Genomic DNA, 22719 nt, shown 5'->3' on the forward strand with positions numbered 1-22719 from the left:
TTTTGAAATCCGTATAGTCGGGCGAAAGCGAGCAGAAGCTCGATGATTTTGCGCATGCGGCTGCACCTGCGGAATAGGGGTGGGACCATCGCCAACTGCAGCGAAGAATTTGTTAACAAGGATCCTCCCTTGACCTCACATCATAGCCACTACGATCCATCGTACGTGGCCTTGAACGCAGTCGCATACACAAATGCACCGAGCTTCATGTCGTTTTGCTGCTGCTCATTTTTAGTGTGATCTTTGTATACCACGTTCTCGTCCCTACCTATCAAGAAAAATCCCCGTTCCATTCGCTCACACTTTAAAACAATGTGAAATAATTTGTGGTTCTATAGTAGAGTCAAAACGGAATGAAGCACGACATTGATTACGCGGCTTCTCTGGAGGCGCTTCGGTGGAGAGTAGCGGTTAAGAGTGTGGTGAAACCCTTGTTGGGACCACCTATCGCTGTAGTCTGCCACGGTTCTACCTCGTTTCCCACTGGTGCCTCCACCGCGCCGTCCATGTCGTTTTGAGCCGACTATATGTTCTATACTGCGTTAATATCCGCTTTACTGCTTGCAGCATCAGTGCATTACATGACGGTTTAGGTGAGACCGGTGGAGTGTATTCTTAAAGTAGTGTATGCGGTAAGCAGTTGTTTGTTGATGCTGTTCTTCTCTCAGAGGTGACATTTGATTTACCCTGAATGTTATCAATGAACGGAGCTGTAGTACGCAGGTGTACCTTCAGTGGCACATGGGAATCCTCAAGGCTATTCGGATCCATGGGAAAGGGAACACAGAAGAAGTTTCTCTTAATATCCAAGGCAGGTGTTGGTTGCAGCAATGCGGTTGTCGCTGGTAGCAGTGCAGGGCAGCACATCTAGTAGCTGGGTTCTACCTAGAATAAGGAAGGACGGTCTATCCAGTCAGACACCTATGGCAATCCAATAAAAGCTCTGTAGAACGGGGCGTAACACAGTTCTCAGTGGTATCACAAAATATCATGTTGTAGGTGAAAGGGTTTGTGGTAGTGGTCGATTTTCCAATGTGTACTCTGCGGATTTGATTGAACCAGAGGACAGGAAAGTGGCTATCAAAAATTCCTGGTATGTTTTTAGCCTAAAGCACTGTATCACAGAATGTTTCAAAGATGTGATTTGGAATTATTCTTATAGTGATGGGCATGTCCAGAAAACAATTATTTCTATTGTTTCTCACAGGGCGGGTGTGGTGTAGCGGTTAGAGGTTCCGCTTCCTGCACGATCGATCGGAGGTTCGAACTCGCCCTAGTGCTCACCAAGCTTTTCATCCCTCCGGGGTCGATAAATTGGTACCAGACTTGTCGGGGAGGATAAAAGCACTGACTTGACACATCGGCTAGCCACCGCAAGTCATTGTATAGGCCAGATACACTTTCGTAAACCTCAAACGATTCTGAATTGAAGTGAATGTGGGAGCGCATCCCAAGCGGATTGATTAACGCCAGAAACTTTAACTTTATCGTTTCTCACGTCATGCTTTTATAGCCGGCTCAAAACAACATAAAGCAAGGACAGTTGCATAAGCGGCTGCGCTCGAAGCGGTGCGGTAGAGATAGCGTTTGGAATTGGGGTGGGACAATGGCGAACAGCAGAGATTGGTAGCAGTAGCGCGCATTTCCCCACGATCTCAACCGCAACGCTCCACCGCGTCGCTTCGAGCGCAGCCGCATACGCAACTGTCCGTGCTTCATGCCGTTTTGACCCAACTATAAATTTGTTCTTTGCAGTGCCGACACCGTTCAAGCCTAACGCCTTAGAAGCGTTCAGCTCAAACCGATGCAGCATGTGTTTTCACTGCTTTATAACTTTCTTATCTGAGTGCGTGAGGTCGGGTCGAAAGGACTTGACTGTTGGTGCAACTGCGCAAGCGGTTGCGGTTGGTTGGATCCTTGTTAGCTCTAATCGGAATGCAGAAACCACTGTTTCGCCGCGCCGCCTTGAACGCAATAGCACATTATGTCAAGTTTTTTCTTTACCTCAGAAATCAACTTCTTTCGGGGTCACTCAAGGATTTTTCTCTAAACTGCATCTAAGCAATTCACCAGCTAAAATGTCCCTAGTTTCTGCTTTATCGAGGACACGATAAGGAAGAAGGGTCTTTTGCGATTTTCCAAAAACTTACGCTGCAACGAGAATGTGGTGCTGGAAAGGAGCCGCACAGATACAGATACACACGTAAGCTGCAGCACTCTGAAGAACAAGTGTACAACAAATAAAAACAATTAAATGAAAAGAGATTGTGCAACATATAGGTTTCTTTAGAACCTTTCCATATCTATGTATGTTTTCGAATTTAATATTGCTGAATTCGCTGACATAGTTACACTTGAACAGAACCCGAGGAGCAAGGTTTTTCTTTTTTTTTTTTTTCGAAGATTCTCGAGAACAGGGCGGGCTGGTACTTTGAGCTAAGAAGATTGCGCCACTTTTTTCATCCTCTACTCAAATTATTTCCTAGGAATACACTTCCAGTTATTCAGGTGTATCGCCTTCTTTTCATCGTTGTGGAAGTATTTTAGTGACAGATTACCAACATATAACTACACAGTACATTATGTTTTGTGATAGTGTGCCTGCGAGGTTTTTATATGGAACTCTTTATTTGCCTGATGTTTCGGCTTTTTCGCCGTCTTCAGAGGCCTAAATAGATGATGACTGGAGCAATGCTACGTTTATCCCGTCAAGTGCCACACTACTGTGGGTCAGTGTTTCTATAATCGTTCAGGGTAGTGAAAACAGAAACCTATATACATTGAAATTAGCCTTACGTGTTGTTCCACCGGACGTGGCGCGGCTGGTAGCACGCACTTGTCATTCAGTGTACCAGCGAATGAGTATTGCTGCGTGTAGATCATCAGCGACGATAATTTGATCTACACACAGAATATTAGGCGGTTATAGATCACAGCGGTACAAGTGGCAAGAACTCATTCGTTATCGACAAGCATTCATTCCTATTATTCATTGAAGGGTTTCTTTTAAGAATTCAAATCCTCCAATGTCTTCCTTGCCGATATTTGTTATTATATTATTATTTGATATTATTATTTGTTCCCGATATTATTATTTGTTTCGTGAGCCAGTATAACGCATTTAACATCGTAATCGTTTCCGTTGTGGGCCTCATGTCTGTGCCTTCCTAATGGTGCTATCAAACCTTTTCGTCGTTTTCCTGCCATGTGTTCATTTACCCTCACTCCAAAATTTCTACCGGTCTCCTCGATGTAAGTCGCATTGTACATCAAGCACTCAATCTCATGTATTACCACCATTTGTGCGCAGTCGCCTGTTTTTCCGTAAGGACAAATAACACATCTTTCACAGATGCAATATCTATCATATAGTCTGTTTCTAACAAGCTGGCTTTTGATGTTTGCATTTGGGATATTTACCAAGATCACGTCATCCTGTAATTGTGCTGCGCTGAACAGCAGCACTGACACTGTCAGAGATAAAAGGAAGACAAAGAGAAATTTTGTTTTCGCGCGGAACATTGCTATTCACAGTGCGGGTTCTTCGGTAATGCGGACGTACTATATGGCCATTAGCACATGCAATTTTCAAGGCTACTCTTCGTGATTCGTGTCGTTCTTGGTTGCCAGTGCATACTTCACTAGCGGTTTTGAAATTTTGAAATTCATATTACGAATCACTGCGCGTTTTACTGCAGTCGGATGTGCAGGTTTGGCATGCAATGTGATGTTCTTGCAACTTTCTTTGCGATACCACTTTGCTCCAATAGTGCCGTTTGAAGTACTTATTTGTGCGTTGAGGTAAGGAAGCCATCCTTCTTTTGGGGTTTCTCGTGTGAGTCTTATATACCGCGATTGTTGGTTGAGTATTCGGAAACACTCGTCCATTTCGGACTGTGTTGATGTTATGATGCAACAGTCGTCAATATATCTGCTGCACATTATTGGTCTACGCGAAAGCACTGGTTCTTCGGTTCTGCTCATAAAGCAGATCGCCAGTACTGGTGCTAACCGTTGACCCATTACTAGCCCTCTCAGTTGTGCGAAATAATTTCCTGACCACCTGAAGATATTACAATTCAGGCATTCCTTGATAAGTGTTATTATGCGAGATTTACTAAGTCCATATGTTTCCAAATTGTTACCATATAAATCTCTCATCTCAAAGAGAGCTTGCAACGCCTCACTGTTTTTTACATTCGTGTAGAGTGAGGTCTCTATCACGCAGTTGCCCTCAACTCTCGCATTGCGTAATCGAATAATAATATAAGGAAATGGTGCGTGTTCGACAAATGAGATGGTATTTTAGGCAAAATTTGACTCACGATTTTATTAAGGAACCACGAAATTCGATCCGTTGGTCCTCCCACACAGCTTATTATTGGTCGGATTTTGAATCTTGCCGCTGATATTCAGTTCATCTCATCGGGGTTCAGCTTATACGTTTTGATGAGGCTATAGAACACAGGGCAGGTCGGTTTGTCAAACTTGAGGCGGCTCGCAAATCGTTCGTCAAGACCAGCAGATTTTCGCATAGACATCCATACATGATTGAAGTGTTTGCACTGCACAAGGAATTCTTTCTCTGTTACGCGGCGATAGATCGCTTCATCTTGCAAGTGAAGATTTTTTCTTTCCCGATCAAGAACCTGTGACATGACTACGAATTCCCTACCCCTATCGCTTACTGAAGGGCACATGTTTCCTTTTGTAGTCATTTCGCGGATTTCCGTGAAACCCTACCATTGCTCGTGCATGAGATTGTTAAAGGTAAGTCGTCTATGATGATGGTTATAAGCGGACAACACCCCAGATAGTATAATCCTAAATTTTGTATCTGTTTCGCGAGCTGGTTTAGGTTCTTTATAGAAGTTGCGCGAAAATGGTGTTGAGGGTAACGCTCTTCTGCTCATAGGTACAGCCTGTTGATGGTTACTTTCATTCCTTGCTCTGATTCGAAGCTGGTTCCGAAGCTTGTGGAGGCCTACTGTGACTTTACGGAATATTGACCCATCGATTCGATGTGAAATTGAAAATGATGGCCCAAGGCTCAGAAAGTCAGCAGCATTATAGGACAAATGAATGTTGCCGAGTACCGTTACTCTTGCCCCTTGATTATTAACAACATTTTGAGCTGTTGTGTTAGTTGCTCGGTGGAGTCTGCGTGGACTACTTCCATTGTTGAGATGGTTTCCATTCTCCATACCCAAAAATCTATCGTACTTTACACGCAGGGTCGAGCTGAGGTTAGACCGAATAGAATCGCAGATCGCTCTAGATCCACTCTCAATCCTCCTCCATACTTGATCTGGTAGAAGACGACGACAGGCCTGTTCTTTCGAGATACATTTCAACAATGACGAGTACGATACATACTGTTTTTCCTTAATTACAATTCCTAAGATGGATCGATAAATACCACGGATCCTAGGATGACTCTCAACTCTCAAATAAAGAGTTCTAAAAACCTCGCAGGCACACTATCACAAAACATTACGATGTTTTATTTCAATCATTATACGTTCCTCCTTTTAGGGAACCAAAAAATGTTATAGCAGCAAAAACACAAGTTTTTCCTGAAATCGAAGTCTTATCACATATTCCCCCGCATCCCAATATTGTAACACTTTTATATCATTTCACAAGAAGAATTGACAAACAGGTGTTTCCCTAATTAAAGCTTTATCAAACCCTGCTTTCGAGTGTGTTTCCCAACAAATTTCAGGTTATTCACTGCTTGGTACTAGACTACTTGCCGGACGATATTCAAAGATTGAGAGATAAAGGGATTAAATTTGACGCACTCGATGCAAAAGTAAGATTTGACATTACGAAAACGTGCTTATCAATCGTATAACCCTAACATTTTAGCTGTACTCATATCAACTCTTTTCTGCAGTTAGCTTCCTTTTTAGCTGCAAAATTATTCACTTGGATATTAAACCCTCCAACATTGTTTTAAACCATATGGTGAGGATCAAAGCGGTGAACATTAACAATGCACATGAATAAAAATAAGTCATAAAAATTACTTATTTAGGAAGGTCATTTGAAACTCGCAGATTTCGGTAACGCTGTTCACTTCGGTACTGTAGGGTCTTCTTCTTATCAGGTGAATTAAACGCTCTTTTTTTCGTACAACCTGTGACATTCCAATGAAACATGCGTGCCATGTTTATTGCGGAATCGCATACCAGAAATGCGAATACTCAGCTCTATTGCATAATTTTAACGGTCCGTCTGAAGTTCTCTAAGAAAACGATAATTCAGATCGAGTTCAGAACTGTTCTCATTCTTACCTCTGACTAGTCTCCGCTTCCCTCATTTCTTCCGCGAAAACATAGTATGATTTAATAGTGCGTTGGTTCGCCCCAGAGTCTGCAAGTTGACTGCAATCTTTAAAATGGTTTACACAACCTTGTTTCTTTATGACACTCAATATATTCTCAATTTTAGATAGGCAGAAGTGAAGTTGGAAGAAAAGTATAATACCCGAGATTGATTTGTTCCAGGTAACAAGGTACTATCGTCCACCTGAACTGCTCTTCGGAAGTACGGTGCTTACTCCGGCAATAGGTTCGTAAATGAAGGCTATCAAACCGTGAATTGGCGGTGTTAACCGCATTTTCTTGCCAGACATATCATGCCACAGAACTTCTCAGGTTGATATATAAGTATTGCCCATGTTCGACTGTCTTTGAATCTCGGCATATTGAAACGTAGTTTTAACTCATTTCCTTGAGCTGTAGCCAAGATTGGTATCGATCTTTATTAAACAGCGGCTAACGTTTCGGCGATATCGCCTTCGTCAGAGCCTGGAAAACTCAAAGCCATTAGTGACCTATCCCCTCAAGCGCCTCATCACCCTACAGAAAGCACCCAAACGGTAAGCAAACTCAAACAGCAACACATAGGCTAGTACTTACCTCATTAGCTAGACTTGTTAACTCAGCAGACCACCACGTACCACAACTACGAGTCACAAGGGTTTTTATATAGGGACCTCACGGCCCGCCCCGTAGATCAGAACCCGCATAAGTCTTGATACGGGGATAACTCGTTTGTGATCGCAATGCACTCATCTTTCTTGTTCATTTTTGGACTTTTGGCGGTTATCCAAAAGGCCTCTAGCGTTCTACGTGCTGTGATTTCGGACTCGTAGGATAATATACGAACTTCTACCTCTACTTCAGAGTTTGGATGGCATATTCTACGGTGTGCTCCAAGTGGGGTGAAGGTTTTTGATTTTGCGAGTCCGTCTAGATGCTCCTTGACCCTAATACACAATGGGCGTCCCGTTTCCCCTATATAATCGTCACCGCACAACCTGCACGTGATACGATACACCACTCCCGATATCATGCAATCACCCTCTCTGCCATACGGGCAAACCACGCAGCTGGGAGTTGTGCAGAGTCGATCATACACACGGTTACGTACCAGCTTCGCCTTGAGGTTTGCTGGAGGTATTTCCACAACCCTCACGTCATTCCTTAGACCCGCTTTTCGTAGACAGCCCCGTACTGCTCTGCTCATATCATCAGATATATAAGGTAAACAGAAAGGGATCTTCTCTGGGCCATCCACTACGTTGGGTCTTCGAGAGGGATACCGTGCTTGTATCAAGACTTATGCGGGTTCTGATCTACGGGGCGGGCCGTGAGGTCCCTATATAAAAACCCTTGTGACTCGTAGTTGTGGTACGTGGTGGTCTGCTGAGTTAACAAGTCTAGCTAATGAGGTAAGTACTAGCCTATGTGTTGCTGTTTGAGTTTGCTTACCGTTTGGGTGCTTTCTGTAGGGTGATGAGGCGCTTGAGGGGATAGGTCACTAATGGCTTTGAGTTTTCCAGGCTCTGACGAAGGCGATATCGCCGAAACGTTAGCCGCTGTTTAATAAAGATCGATACCAATCTTGGCTACAGCTCAAGGAAATCAGTTAAAACTATGATATATAAGTGTTTGGGGCGGGTGTGGCGCAGTCGGTTAGAGGTTCCACTGCCTGGATCGAGGTTTTTTTGCCGGAGGTTCGAATCCGCCCTAGCTCTCATCAAGCTTTTCATCCTTCCAGGGTCGAGAAATCGGTACCAATCTTGTCTGGGAAGATAAAAACACTGAAATGACACATCGGCCAGCCCCCACAGGTCATTGTATAGGCGAGTCACACGTTCGTAAACCTCGAACGATTCTGGATAGGAGTGAAAGTGGTGGCGCATCTCAAGCGGATCGACTAACGCCAGACACTTTATCCTTTCATCCTTTCATATACGTGCTCGGAGTTGCCGGTATTTCGAAAAAACCGATTGAATGGGGGTACTCCGCTTCTCCAAGTGTCAGGGAAAATCTGCAAGCTTGCAGATTACTTTCCCTGTGATTGGTTGCTTCGGTTTGGTCACCCTGCATGACTTAAATAGTCTTATGTTCTCTATTTCTACGTATGCTGCTTAACAGAAGCTTAATCATTGCCCTTTTCCGAACTAATCTGAGATAATTATATTTGTTATAGTGATGTAAAATCATTCGATTCATTAGTTACGTTTCATGGATATCTGCAAAAAAGAAGAGGTAATATTTGTTGCTGAAATAGCATGCTGAAGAAGTTTTGGACAGTGCAGCGTTGCTCTGGAAATTAGTACGGCACCTCCCATCTTTCCTAGTGTGTTTTCGTATCTTCTTCCAAGAACTATATGCCGCGAGGAGTCATACGAAGAAACTTTCGGTCGACAAATCTGATTTGCGGCAACGAATGCTATTTATATTTCGCTGACTCTGAAAATGACTTGAAAAGCTGAGGCGCGACAACAACTGTGTAGGAATCACCTCAGCTCGGTGAAACGTGCTGCTCTTGGTCACTACGCTCCCCTCTTTTATCATGTGTTGTGGCGCGGTAAAAATAAACTGTCAAAACGGTTCTTGCATTAATAACTAGCTAATACTAACTGAATAACATTTCTTGGATCAGCCGGATATGTCTAGGTCCTCAATTCCAATGCAAAATTGTAGGATTCCATAGCTGTCGCTCATTTGCAAACTGATATATGAGACAAAAAATCACAAAATACCTCTGAATTATCTACCAATCTACAAGACCTCTCGTTCTCGGCATTGTATTCTCTCATCTAGTACTGTGATATCTCCGCTCTTTGCAACCTTTAATACGCTTTATATTAACAGCTTTAGTAGCTCATGCCTAGAGTTCGGATTGTAGATTGGAGACTTTGTTCCGTAATCTACAGTCCGAACTCTAGGCCTTAGCCGTGGTATCTGCACCACGTCGAAATCGTGATACGCTTCCCTCAAGTATTGATTTCTGGATAATGTATTAAGGAACTGCATATGGGAGATCAAATATTAGGTTGGTGCAAAAATAATGCGCGTTTTCGAATGCTACGCATTATTTTTGTATTATTTTTTCACTTCGAAATGCTATAGATCGCCTCAAAATCAATTATATCAATCGAAGTAAGGACCATTACAGTCCATGCATCTTTGCCAAGGAGACACAAGTTTGCTTATTTCTGCTGCATAAAATTAGGAGCTTTTGGAGTCCACGAACTTCTGGAAGTCATTTTCGGCATCACCTTGGTTTTGGAAAATCTTACCTCTTAGACAGCTCACCAGATGTTTGGAAAAATGATAGTAGGTTTACGAAAGATCTGGCGATTATGGTGGCAGGCATATCTTAGACTAGTTGTGATCACTAAGCCACGCCCAACCATCATCACGTCACTGAGGTCATGTGCCGTTTTTCTGTTGCAATTAAGTGATAGAGTTGACTTCTAGGAATGTTCAAAGAAGAAAAAGGTACCAACGTAGCAAGTGGAAAAAGACGTAGAAAATGAAAATGCTAAAAATGGATAAAGAACGTAGGAGATTTGTACAAGAAAAAAAAACAACATCAGAAAGGATAAATGAAGCCGAAAATTGAAAACGTTCCAAAATAAAAGTTAAAAGGTGTAGAAACGAGAGCCTGGTTTTTGAAAGTTGTAGATTTGTGATTGAGAAAAAAACTATATAGAAGATATAGATGTATATTTGTGTTTATACAGACTATTTAATCCATATGAGATACTGCTGCAGTTTGTAAAAGTTTCGATTTGTTTCTTTTACATAAATAAAACACTATTATTTTCTATTTCTGGGATTTCGTGTGCAATCATTCGATGTATCTTTATACGTAAACAATCGATCCTCCGTGCAGAAGCAATATCAGAGATAACGTGCTCTTGCGAGGCGTGTTTCGCACCTCGTTAGACGATGAGGTCCGAAGATGGACGACGTGATGGGCAGGGCGTAAGGTGAACGCAGGGCAATGCTCTGCTGACGCTATTAACTGCTGCGCAGAGCAATTAACGATAGGCGTTGCCAGTCGTTTCCCCTAAGGATAGGTTTTCGCGGAGGCTGCGGGTACCTAACGATACGCACCCGTTCAAATTCAGTAGCGTCACCTTTGGAATGTGTTGTATTGTCGTGTAGGAGAATCGGGCCCTTTCTTTTCATTAATGCGATGCGAACAAGCTGGAATTTCGGAGCATTTCGTCCACTTCTTTGCAGTACTTCTCTGCATGGATGATCTCGCAGATTTCATGAAGTGAAGTGAAGTTGCAGTGGATTACACCTTCAGCAGCACACCACCATTCAGTCACCATAGTCTTCTTCGGGTACATTTTTGGCTTCGGGAAATGCTTGGGAGCTTCATCCTTTTCCATCCATTGAGTAGGTCGCTTCCTGTTGTCGTAAAGGATCCATTTCTCATCTCACGTAACTTTACGACCGAGGAGTGGATAGTTCTTGTTGCGTAGCAGAAGGATTGACGGTACACGGTGATTTCTTCGGGACTCGCTCAGTTCATGCGGCACCCGGCACCCATTTGTTCAACTTTTTCAAGTTTCCAATTTTTTTCTAGATGGCGGACGACTGCGGAATGCTCAGTTGTTGGGCCTCTCGTGTTGTTTTAAGCGGATGTTCTACGATGATGGCCTTCAGCAGATGGTCGTCAACTTCAGAAGGGCGCCCGCGATTCCTTATCTTCAAGGCTCATATTGCCGCAACGAAATATATAGACCGTGAATTCAGTGGTGCTTCCCTCATCCCAAACAGAGTTGAGATATCTCTGTTGCAGACCAACCCAGCCTGGACTCGTGGAAGAAGATTCAGTGAAAATCTTGTATGGACATATTACCTTCTAAGTCTTGGTACTGACCAAATACAGATTCTCCTTCAAAATTATTTCAACACTAATAACCACAACGAGATGCAATACACTATACTACACAACTTCTAATGTTAAAGATGAGTGTAACAAGAAAAAATTTATCGTGAAGATAAGGCAATGAAAAACGCGAATTATTTTTGCATTGACCAGTAGCTCGAGGAACAACTTGTGACGAGTGTAGCATCGTGTGCTGTACAGAGTACACAAATGATGATTGTTCATTCCGTAGAATATTTCCGATTATGTTTCCGCGCTCCTCTTGGTTACATAAATATGATTCGTTTGAATCTTCTTAATTATTTGATTCAAATGGTAATATGATAAACTACAGGAATTTTAGAAGGCGTTTTTGGCATCCCCGATTTCCATAAATAGAAATATATTAGGTGGAAGTAAAAGTTCAGAACGGTTTTTTGCCTTATCACGACCTTAAAATTAAAATAGAAATAGCCCACTTGTTAATATATTAATGATGGATAATATGTACCATTTTCTTCGATAACTTTTGTCCATTTTGGTAATAATTTCATAATTCCGCAGTTTAAGAAGTCCCTGTCTTTACCGGCAAAAAACTTGACTCATTTTAACAATCCTCCCTTGAGGTCAGATTTGTACCATTAAGAAAACTTCCCAAGAAAAGGAAGAAGAATAGAAAAGGTGATAGTCGCTTGGAGTCAGGTCTGGACTATACAGCTGTTGTAGAACCACCAACCAAGCTCTCGGAGCTTTTGACGCGTCGTTGAAGATGCGTCAATTTGTATAGCAGAGATCATCGAGATTCGTGATACCAGCCTTATGCAGATGGATTCAAACGGTTTTCTGGCTAGTCTTCAGTTGCTGGGCAATACAATACATGCTCGCATAGAGGTCCGACCTGACGATTTCCATGATTTTATCGACATTTTCTACGATTGGCTTACCAGAGCGAGCCTCATCTTCGTGCTGTCGGAACGGAATCATTGAAACCAACGCTTTGCTGTTGCATTCGATAAGGGATAAAAAGGATAAAGTGTCTGGCGTTTATCAATCACTCAATTCACTATAGGTCCGACCTGACGATTTTCATGTGATAACACAACGTTTACTTCAATTAAGAATCGTTTGAGGTTAACGAACGTGTAAATGGCCTATACCATGACTTGCGATAACTAGCCGATATGTCACTTCAGTGTTTTTATCCTTCTAGATAGGTCTCGTACCAAGTTATCGACCTTGGAGGGATGAAAGGCTTGGTGAGGACTAGGGCGGATTCGATCCTCCGATCAATCGTGCAGGTTGTGGAACCTCTTGCCGACTGCGATACACTCGCGCTTTGTATTCGATACAATATCATTACTAGTATTAGGTCCATAAACAGCACAAAATTTTCTGACTGTTTACTCCGCGTTTTCATCTTGGCCGCTGAAGAATGTATCGAATCTTTTTTAACTTCCATTTTTGAACGCTACAACATGCAGCTAACCCGACCAAACACGATGTTGATGAAGATTTTTTTTAAAGGGCAATGTCATCTCGAAATCGCCGTACAGTATGAACCGATGTGATGTTTACTAGTCAGATATGGCTCATTAAAGGTTTTTAGCGAAAACGCTCAGAACGTTTTACTTCACCTAATATTTACATGGAAATACCAACATCCCCACTTTCTTCCTGTTGTGTTTGATAGGGCCAACAAAGGGTGCTGCGACGTCGGAGAACTGCCGACCTAGAAATGACAAGTACTTTTCTCCAAGATTTGACAGCTAGAATACTCAGAGCAAGAACCCTGTCTGAGTTGTGCAGAGATTATCATGTCCGTGGCTAACAATAGTAAGAACTTCCTAAACGCAGTTTTCAAACCAAGACATTTGGAGTTTATTTGCACTCTCTTGGAGGTATTTTGGAACAAGTTGCCATCATTGTAACCGAAGCGTTAGAACATCCTGTGTATAAATTCTCACAAAAACTTTGAGAAAATATTTCAATATTACAAAACTTGCGTTTATAGATGTTTGGTCTGCTGCATGTGTCACTTATGATTTTATAACTGCAAAGCCACTGTTTAAAGGAAGAAATTCTGAAGAGCAGGTTCGCTCACATTTCTAACGAGAAAATGAAATATAGCCATGAAGCTCCTAAAAATTTAGGTGAAAATGATAGTCGAAGTGTTGGGATATCCAAGTACAGAAGAAATAAAAGCTATGGCAGCTAGCAGGCCACGTGTGCGCAGATCATCTCCCAGAGGACTTGCAAAAGTACGAATAAAATTAGTAGTTTCTAGTGGATAGTAATATAATAATCAAGTAGTTGTCAAAACAGAAAAAAAATGCAAGTTTGACGACATTAAGCACTGTGCAAGTGCCTCGGGCTGCCCGCACGGTCTGCGGTTTGATGGTTATTGAGCGCACTGTTGTGAACGTTTAATCAAGCGCAGAGCTGTACAGGTGGCACTGCCCGCACATTCGAAGCGGCGGAGAAAGCGTTTGGAATCGAGGTGGGACCGTCGCCATCATCATAGCATGGCGCTACTTGGTGTTCCCTTTGACCCTAAACGCCACGCCCCGCCACACCGCATCCAGCCACTTACGCAACTGCACCCACTTTCATGTTGTTTTGACCCTGAAAAGATCGCAGCATTGGTGAAAAGTCTCTAGTCTTTTTTACTCGCATTCGTTTTTTCTGCGCTAAAATCTTGAAGTAATATAGAGCTGCCCCTATAATGATCCCAGATTTCAATACAAAAAACCGAATACAAAGAAAATGGGCCCTTGGCGAATGTATCTTCGACTTCCATTGATTTTCCTAGAGAGTGAGATTTTTACCACTGTTGTTTTTCTTTTTACAAATGTTGCAATAAAAAAATTGAAAAATCTTGGCGTTTCAATTATTCAGAGCTGATGGAACTTACTAAGTCAGGATTGATCAGGGTATGCATTCGCGCTAACGCTGCGGTGCAGTATTATGTCTCTGCATTGCTTGTATGCTAGCTTTTATAATGATATCAATACCACCGCTTAAAGACCCATAACGCTAGTAGTTACTGCTACCTTGGAAACATCTTTTGTGTTTTAGAGGACAAAAAATCCAGCAGTAACAATAGTCTAGGGGAAGACGTCTACCTTGAGCAGAGAGACCAATGTTTTCTACTATGTTTTACACTACACCATTGTAAAAGTAGAGTAACTCCTTTCATACATAGATATTCCATAACAACGAAATTCCCATTCTATTTTCTTCTGTCTTACACTTTTGCGAAACATTTAGGTTGTTGTTTCTTCTCTAATACTTGATTTACTTGATTTCATCGGCGACGCGTGTTAACTCCCCATATTTTCGCTGAGGTGCGTCGTCCCAAGCTAAAAGGTAGTTCTGTAAATTAAAATTGACACTATATGTAGAACTCAAGAGAGAGGGTGCACCCAAGACAACCAGAATTTGGTGGATTACCTGTGTGGTCACGAATCGAATGAACAAGGGGGATCCTCTCTGAAGAATTCACCAACAATACCCTGGAATTTCAGGCCAACTAAGTCTTACCTCAATCACAGCGTCGTTTTTTGCGATGTGGCAGGCAATACTTGCAGCATGAAAGTAGAACTAGTGGTCCGCAGTTTTATTTCCAGGATTAATACGAGGCGAAGATACACAAAAAATATTCACGGTACAGACCGTTGCCCCTAGAAAAACCAACACAGTCAAGTAATATTCTTCATCCGATTAAACGGCAATGCTGTTAACTTGTGAGAATGGAAGATCCTACTGAGAGCTCCTGAGATTAGGCGAGGCAATGATTACGATGTACTGAGGATAATGAAGATCGAAGATAGCACGAGTATGACTATAAGAGCTTGTTGTCGATTGGTGAAGTGGAGTAATGCGGCCTCATCATGACACCACTAGTTGGTCCCAATCTGGCACTGGTAATCCAGCTACTTTCAAAATGTTGCGAGTGACCTCCACCGCCACTCGACGACTAATCGATGGCTGCTACTTAGGACCCGTCGGTTTTCCTCACTCAACCTAGGCTATCCGCCTTATTTTGGAACGCTCACCGGAGCCCAGAAGAACCACCTCTCTTCGCTCGGTTATCGGTCCAAAATTCTTTTGTATGCGCAGACATGCCCTTTTATATAAAATATACATATATATATATTGTATACATTATATATTATTATTTATTATTTTATTATTATATTATATATATTTTATATATTTTATTTATACATTTGGTCTGGGCTACTCCGTCCCTTTGCGCGCGAACCCTGAGTCACCAATCGAAATCATTAACGATCGACTAAGAAGCACTAACAAATAACTATGGTCATAAGGCATAAACATAACAATAAATAACTAGGTACCAAATATACACAATGTACATTTTGGAATTCATAGTATTTCAACAGTTCTGTCCAACCTTTTCATCACCAGCGAGAGCTTGCAAAGAATCGTCGCTTCCAAATCGAAGCTTGAAAGAATTTATTCGTCATCGTTGTTCCATATTTTGCAAGGATCTCACCCGAATGCTGATCCAAATGCCTCATTATCGACAACGCAAACAGTTAACCGTGATAAAATGGAGAACCGAGGAAGAGGAAAATAAAAAGAAAAAATGGGGAAGACTATGTATTTTCTCAAAGACTCATCGAATTAGCTTCTAGGGGGTGCTGACCGATAACACTTTTTTGCAGAGTTCAGTAATTTCTGCCGCCTGACTGTTATGTAGTTCGTTCGTCCAAAGCATCTATTTAAAGGCATCACCCCACGAATCGGGGTGGTACGGCTTTCAGCTGGGGAATGCCTGTACGGGGTCATAGATTGTTGAGAAGAGGGTGATTCCGTTCATCTCTTCCTGTATCAGTGTAAACGGACGACCCCGAACCGCTGTTTCTTACGACATCTTGTATTGCAGCGCGCTACCATCGCCACCTCCCTGTCGAAAACCCATTCGGACGAAACGAAGGCGGAGCGGGGCGCAATGGTTGCGCATTGGAACAGAAACTGTCGTAAGAAACAGCGTTCCGGGGTCGTCCGTTTACACCGATACAGGGAGAGATAAACGGAATCACCATCTTCCCATTAATCTACGACTCCATATAGGCATTACCCGGCTGAAACCCGTACCACCCCAGATTCGTGGGTGATGCCTTTAAATGGCTGATTGTATTTAGTGCTAGTGAGTTTTTTAAGCTTTTTTATTGAGGTTAACCTGTACTTGGTGATACAGTGATGATATACATGTGATACGATACGAAAAGTGCACGATACGAACATACGAAAAGACGAGTTAATGCAGTAAAAAATTAGAGAGCTTGTACCACTCCTGCATCAATAACATGTAGAAACTTGTGACATTTGCAGTCTTCATTCAGAAATAGGAAAGAAGCCCTGGTAAAATCAGAACTTGTCTCCACACTATCTGCTTTCTCAATAGTGGTTCAAAAATCCGCCAACGCGTCATATTTAAATGCTTCTTGGTTTACATTTGCCGAAATCAGGGCAAAAGTGTCAACAGGGACATCCCTTAGCCAAGAAGTACACGTGATTCAAAAATCATTCAGATTTACATCTGGAAGATGCGCTTGTTTGCACTTTTCAACTGATTGTTGTCTGTCGACCTTCTAGCTATTGCTGCTGAGATATCGCAATGCGATTATCACACGGTCGGGCCCCTCAAGAAGCACTAGAAGGCGGTGATTTGAGCACAACGATCAAGCGGAAACATACGTATGCAACTGGTTCAACACCTGTCTCATTCTTCGAGCACGGAGTGAAGAAATCACCAGAACTCTGGGGAAAATGTATGATTCAGAAAAATGATTTGTAGATATGCAGGTGTTTCCTATAATTTTATTTTGTTTAAACAAAAGGATTGGTTATATTTGATTGTTTCTCTTAAAAATTTATATGGTATACGTTTTTAAACTATGTATTTGCAGGTGCTGCTCACATGTAAACATAGATAGTGGACTGGTAGCTACTCATTTATCATTTTCAGTTCATTGGGGCTGGGTTTGATGAAAAAGCCCTTTCGCTCTTACAAAATGTTCTTATCTACGATCCGACAAAACGCAAAACAGCCGCGGAAGTACTGGAACTCGATTACTTTGATGCATTAAAAAAGGTAATAAGAGAATTTATAGCAAATGTTTAGTAAAGTAAAACGTGACCCATTTACAGAAATAGTTTAACAGCTTTGACTTCTTTACAAATGATGCGTTTACGTCACTTATCGCATAATAAGTGATATATAAAACTATGAAGAAATAAGGAACAGGAAACTCGTTACAAAGTGCAATGTCTTCACGGAATGAATGCTTCGAGTCCTACAGTGGCAACATATTCTGAAACACTCGTATCCTTGTCTTTAATACTTGCTAACAGGGTTTCGTTACTTCGTCATGAAGTCGATTCCTCATGGTTACATAGGTAGGGCAGGTAGTCATCAGTGAATTTGCATGTAACCTCAGGAGGAGCTTTTCCCTAATCAGGTAAGATTGCGTTTTTGACATCGTGCCCGTGCACTGTAAGCAGACATTTGTACGACATCTCCTTCAGATATAGCTTTCTGCACGTACTTGCTCTGCTGATTGTGTTTCACTAAATAGGCGGGCAAAAACAAGGGAATTTACATTGTATTTTTATTGTTATTATTTGCTTATTTATTTACCAGTCTGAGCGTCCGGCTAAAGCCGGACTTCAGACTTTCTGTGTTGTTTGCTTCGCTCGCCTTCACTAATCAACGAAAATTAATATTAGTGTTATTAGTTCTATGAAATTGGACTCCAACAATCTTTCTTCCTTTTTCATATTATAACTATAAGCGAAATATTTCATAGTCTTCTTTCTAAACGCGTCAGTTCTACATTTTGAGAACATTCGAACTTCAGCTTCAAACACTCCTTATCAATATATTATAGACAAAATTTAAAAGTATCACGCGAAATATGGGTTTTTCTCCTGTTTTCTATAAACAGTTATCAAAGAATGATGTTTCGGCATAAAATGACGTGAAGGACATCATCTTACTGATAAAGATAACGTTCCACGTCAGACCACATTAACATCTTGCTACTATTTAAGCACCCGTTTGCATGCGTTTTTCCACTTTCTGAGAGCGGTATGCTACCAACTTGAGACGAACGAAGAAGGAAATGAACACACGGAGGAGTCATATAGGGTGTAAAGCAAAGCGCCCGTGGCCACGGCTTTGAAACGGCTGCAACCATCTATCTTTTGCGTCATGTACACGAAGTTATTGCGCACTATTTCGACGCCGGTGGACCTGTTGCACCTCCTTCCATAGGTATCTGGCGCCGACGCGCCAGTGTAACCCCTGTGGACTGGACCCGTCGCACCCCTTCTACAGGTATCTGGCGCCAGCGGATCCGTCGCACCCCTTCTATAGGTATCTGGCGCCGGCGGACCCGTCGCACACCTTGCTTAAATAGTAGCAAGATGTTTATGTGTTTATGTTTACGTGGAACGTTATCATTATCAGTAGAATGATGTTTTTCACGTCATTTTATGTTAAAACATCATTCTGTGATAACTATTGGGGGAAATCAAGAGGAATACCCATACTTCGAGTAATGCTTTCAAATTGTATCTATATTATTCTGGCATCGAAGGAGTGTATGCAGCTGATGGTCGAATATTCTCCAATTGTAGAGTTGACGCGTTTAGAAGGAAAGCTCCGTAATCTTTCGCCTTAATTTATAATATAAAGAAGAGAAGGAAAGCGTTGTTAAAAAAACACAAATCTAATTTTACAGAAAACACCTCTACTATTAACTTTCATTGATCAGTGAAGGGGAGCGAAGCTAAACACCACCACCGAAAGTCTGAAGTCCGGCTTTAGCCGGACATTCAGACTGGTGTATAATAACGAGCCTAGCCCGTGTGTGTGTGTGTGTGTGTGTGTGTGTGTGTGTGTGTGTGTGTGTGTGTGTGTGTGTGTGTGTGTGTGTGTGTGTGTGTGTGTGTGTGTGTGTGTGTGTGTGTGTATGTGTGTGTGGTATATATATATATGTGTGTGTGTCTGTGTGTGTCTGTGTGTCTGTGTGTGTCTTACGAAAATCCAAAAAGGGGGTTTGACGGGTCCACCGGCGTCGGATTGGCGCGCCGGAGCCAGATAGCTATAATATGGGGTGAGACTGGTCCCGTGGCATCGAAATGATGCGCAATAACTTCGTGTACATGTCGCAAAAGGTAAACGAGATGTATCATATCCGTGGCCACTGGGCGCGTTGCTTTTCACCTTTATGACTCTTCCGCGTGTCTATTTCCTTCTCCATTCGCCCCAAGTTGGTAGCATGCCTTCCTCAGAAAGTGGAAACATGCATGCAAACGGCTGCTCAAATAGTAGCGATTAGTTTACATGATCTGACGTAGAACGTTATCTTTATCAGTAGAATAAAGTTTTTCACGTCATCTGCTAAAACATCGTTCATTGATAAGATTCTCTCGGAGGGAAACAGGGGCAAACCCACATTTCGAGTAATACTTTCAAATTGTGTCTACGTTATATTGGTATCGATGGAGTGCTTGAAGCTGAAGTTTGAATATTCTCCAAATGTAGAACTGACGCGGTTAGAAATAAATCTATTAGATTTTTTGCCTTTATTTATAATAAAAAAAAGATGAAGAAAGATTGTTAGAGATACACAAATCTAATTACGCAGAAAAGGGCACTAATATTGATTTTCGTTGATGAAGTGAAGGGGAGCGAAGCGAATATATTCTGAATTTGGTTAGACTTTGGACTTTGAGTTCTTTGGTCTTTTTCTAGCTGGGACTTCTTTCTGTTCCTAAACCACACATTGAATGTTGTCTTTTTAACGTGATTCAGGTTACTGAACAATAAACGCATCAAACTAAAGAGTTTTGATTCCTATCACATACGAGCTGAAACATACTGCCTTAAACAGAGGAAAGTACATATATACATCACGTATATCACCTGTACTCCCGTTGTTCATAGATCTGCTCGAACAGGCATCGGTAATACTTCCATTTGACCCGATCTCGCGCAAGGGTTGCCCTGTGGCATATCTTCTCGCAAAGGACTCGAAGATCACCTAAGAAATCTTAATCGGTCAGTGTTGTTGTGATAGTAGAACAGTTAGGTATTATCGCATTATTATTTTCGAATCCAGTAAAGTTAGCAATGCATGTTAGTAGTGCAAAAGTCGAAAACATAAGAAGTATTAATGGTTTTAAAAAGAGGACTTCTTAAGTCTTTGTACAGAAGTCAATTGAATACAAGATTTGAAAGAGACATACATCTTCTCGAGTCTTGAGAAGCGCGGAAGAGATCAGAATACAAATCTTATTCTCGTATTTCACACTATGGTAACACGATTTTAGATACCAAAGTATTACGATGTATTTTGTTGTTTCCATTTCTCGAGTACCAGCTAAAGCGCGACTCTCTACGAATCTAGACTAGACCTTATTATATCAATATAGCCTTGCTTTTTGCACAGCGCAGATGTTGATTCTATCAAGTTCACGCTTGAATGATAGATGATGATGACCGCACAAACACATTGACAACTAGGCAACATTTAGCGGCAGAAAGCCGCGAGCAGAAGCAGATTTCAAGTCTGTAATTCTTTTTAATTTTGTTCTGAGTCATTGGAGAGAAGCTTTTTAACGACATTTGCCTAATGTTCAATTAATTACTTTCTGACTGAAAGGTACTTTAATAGTTTAGAGAACCATCAAAGTGGCAGTGGTCGAAACTAAGTTCCGGGCGTTTCTTGGCCTTAGAAAGATCAATTTTCAAGCAATGAGAGAACAGATTGTAATGGTGCTGATAATTATATGTAGATTACGATGACTGTATGCTAGGAGCAACGTGTCGATAATAGTCACCATAACGAAGTTTTTAATTGATTTCCTTGAGCTCTAGCCAAGATTGGTATTGATCGCCTTTATTAAACGACGGCTAACGTTTCGGCGTTATCGCCTTCGTCAGAGCCTGGAAAGTTCAAAGCCATTAGTGATTTATCCCCTCAAGCGCCTCATCACCCTACCGAAAGCATCCAAACGGTAGGCAAACTCAAACAGCAACACATTGGCTAGTACTTACCTCATTAGCTAGACTTGTTAACGCAGCAGACCACCACGTACCACAATTACGAGTCACAAGGGTTTTTATATAGGGACCTCACGGCCCGCCCCGTAGATCAAAACCCGCATAAGTCTTGATATAGGGATAACTCGTTTGTGATCGCAATGCACTCATCCTTCTTGTTCATTTTTGGACTTTTGGCGGTTATCCAAAAGGCCTCTAGCGTTCTGCGTGCTGTGATCTCGGACTCGTAGAATAATATACTTCTACCTCCACTTCGATTCTACGGTGTGCTCCAAGTGGGGTGAAGGTTTTAGATTTTTCGAGTCCATCTAGATGCTCCTTGACCCTTATACACAGTGGACGTCCCGTTTCCCCTATATACTCGTCACGCACAACCTGCACGTGATACGATACACTGCTGATATCATGCAATCACCCTCTCTGCCATACGGGCAAACCACGCAGCTGGGAGTATCAGGGGCCCCACGGAAAGAATTTCCTGTCTGCTCAACATTGTTGTGCAGAGTCGATCATATGCACGATTACGTACCAGCTGACCCTTGAGGTTTGCTGGAGGTATTCCTACAACCCTCACGTCATTCTGTAGACCCGCTTTTCGTAGACAACCCTCAGCAGTCTAACTTTTGCTGTCTCAGCAGTCTAACATCTTCCTGATTTGTACTTGATCTCTTAGTGATTTCAGATTCCTGTTCCAATGAGAAGCAACAACAAACCAATTCCACAACTAACGATGACGAAATGGCATGTGCGTTCGCAGGAAGCTGTAAGGAAAACAATTCGTCGTTCATCCCCTTCTATATGATTATTGCGCGTTTCAGGAAGAAGAAAACGATACCTTATAACACTGAAAGGTCCCATGTTATGTCACTTCTTATTCAATATCAAAAAGACATACTTTACAACATTAAAGCTGTATTCAAATAATTTCTTGCTGAACTTCTTATGATATTTTGTGCAGATCACTTACTAAACTCGGGACTATGTTCAACTCCAAACTGAACCGACCACGTTTCCATCCTAGTATTAGTACAAGCAGTATTCGTACAAGCATAACTAAGATGCTGGCTCGAGTAAGACATCATCTTTGCACTTATCATATTTCCATTTACTGTTACTGTGTGCACTCAGGATATAACAAGAACATACTCCTTCACCATTTTCCTCTATGATTTCACATATCGTGTGCATACCTCCGAAGCTATATGTTCAATGCGAGTTCTCCCGTCCTGATACAAAACGACCACGGAGATTTCTGTTATGATCATTTATCTGGTTGAATTCTAAAGGCAAAGCATCTCGACATTGACATAGTTGGAAAACTTAACAGAAAACATAGGTTTCAGGGTGTAGATTGCGAGTACTAGAGTGACTCCACTCAAATCCTCTAATCGTCTTGAAAAATGGCGTGGAAACGGCGTTCATAATTA

At 41.8% G+C, this 22719-nt stretch overlaps 2 protein-coding genes across 4 annotated transcripts; one reads left to right on the top strand and one right to left on the bottom strand.

Moving 5' to 3' along the window:
* Window positions 1–54: 54 nt before the first annotated feature.
* On the top strand, window positions 55–22134 carry RB195_014154 (uncharacterized protein; the record flags this gene model as incomplete). 3 transcript variants are annotated; one of them, XM_064204298.1, is made up of 15 exons in its annotated part: window positions 55–161; window positions 622–670; window positions 736–811; window positions 1000–1093; window positions 5536–5662; window positions 5726–5815; window positions 5872–5970; window positions 6041–6112; window positions 6513–6576; window positions 9783–9803; window positions 13202–13281; window positions 13341–13448; window positions 17189–17314; window positions 21975–22055; window positions 22111–22134. In XM_064204298.1, the coding sequence occupies 15 exons, from the start codon at window positions 55–57 to the stop codon at window positions 22132–22134; spliced, it is 1218 nt and encodes a 405-aa protein (XP_064060177.1). The 3 variants fall into 3 exon arrangements, with proteins under 3 accessions (XP_064060177.1, XP_064060178.1, XP_064060179.1); XM_064204297.1 differs by lacking the exon at window positions 9783–9803; XM_064204296.1 differs by lacking the exons at window positions 55–161; window positions 622–670; window positions 9783–9803 and having other exon boundaries at window positions 742–811.
* RB195_014155 (uncharacterized protein) lies at window positions 10499–10708 on the bottom strand (the record flags this gene model as incomplete). Its single annotated transcript, XM_064204299.1, has 1 exon — window positions 10499–10708. One exon carries the CDS (start codon window positions 10706–10708, stop codon window positions 10499–10501), a length of 210 nt encoding a protein of 69 aa, XP_064060180.1.
* Window positions 22135–22719: the final 585 nt, after the last annotated feature.

This window comes from Necator americanus, chromosome V (assembly GCF_031761385.1).
Source record: "Necator americanus strain Aroian chromosome V, whole genome shotgun sequence".
NCBI lineage: Eukaryota > Metazoa > Nematoda > Chromadorea > Rhabditida > Ancylostomatidae > Necator > Necator americanus.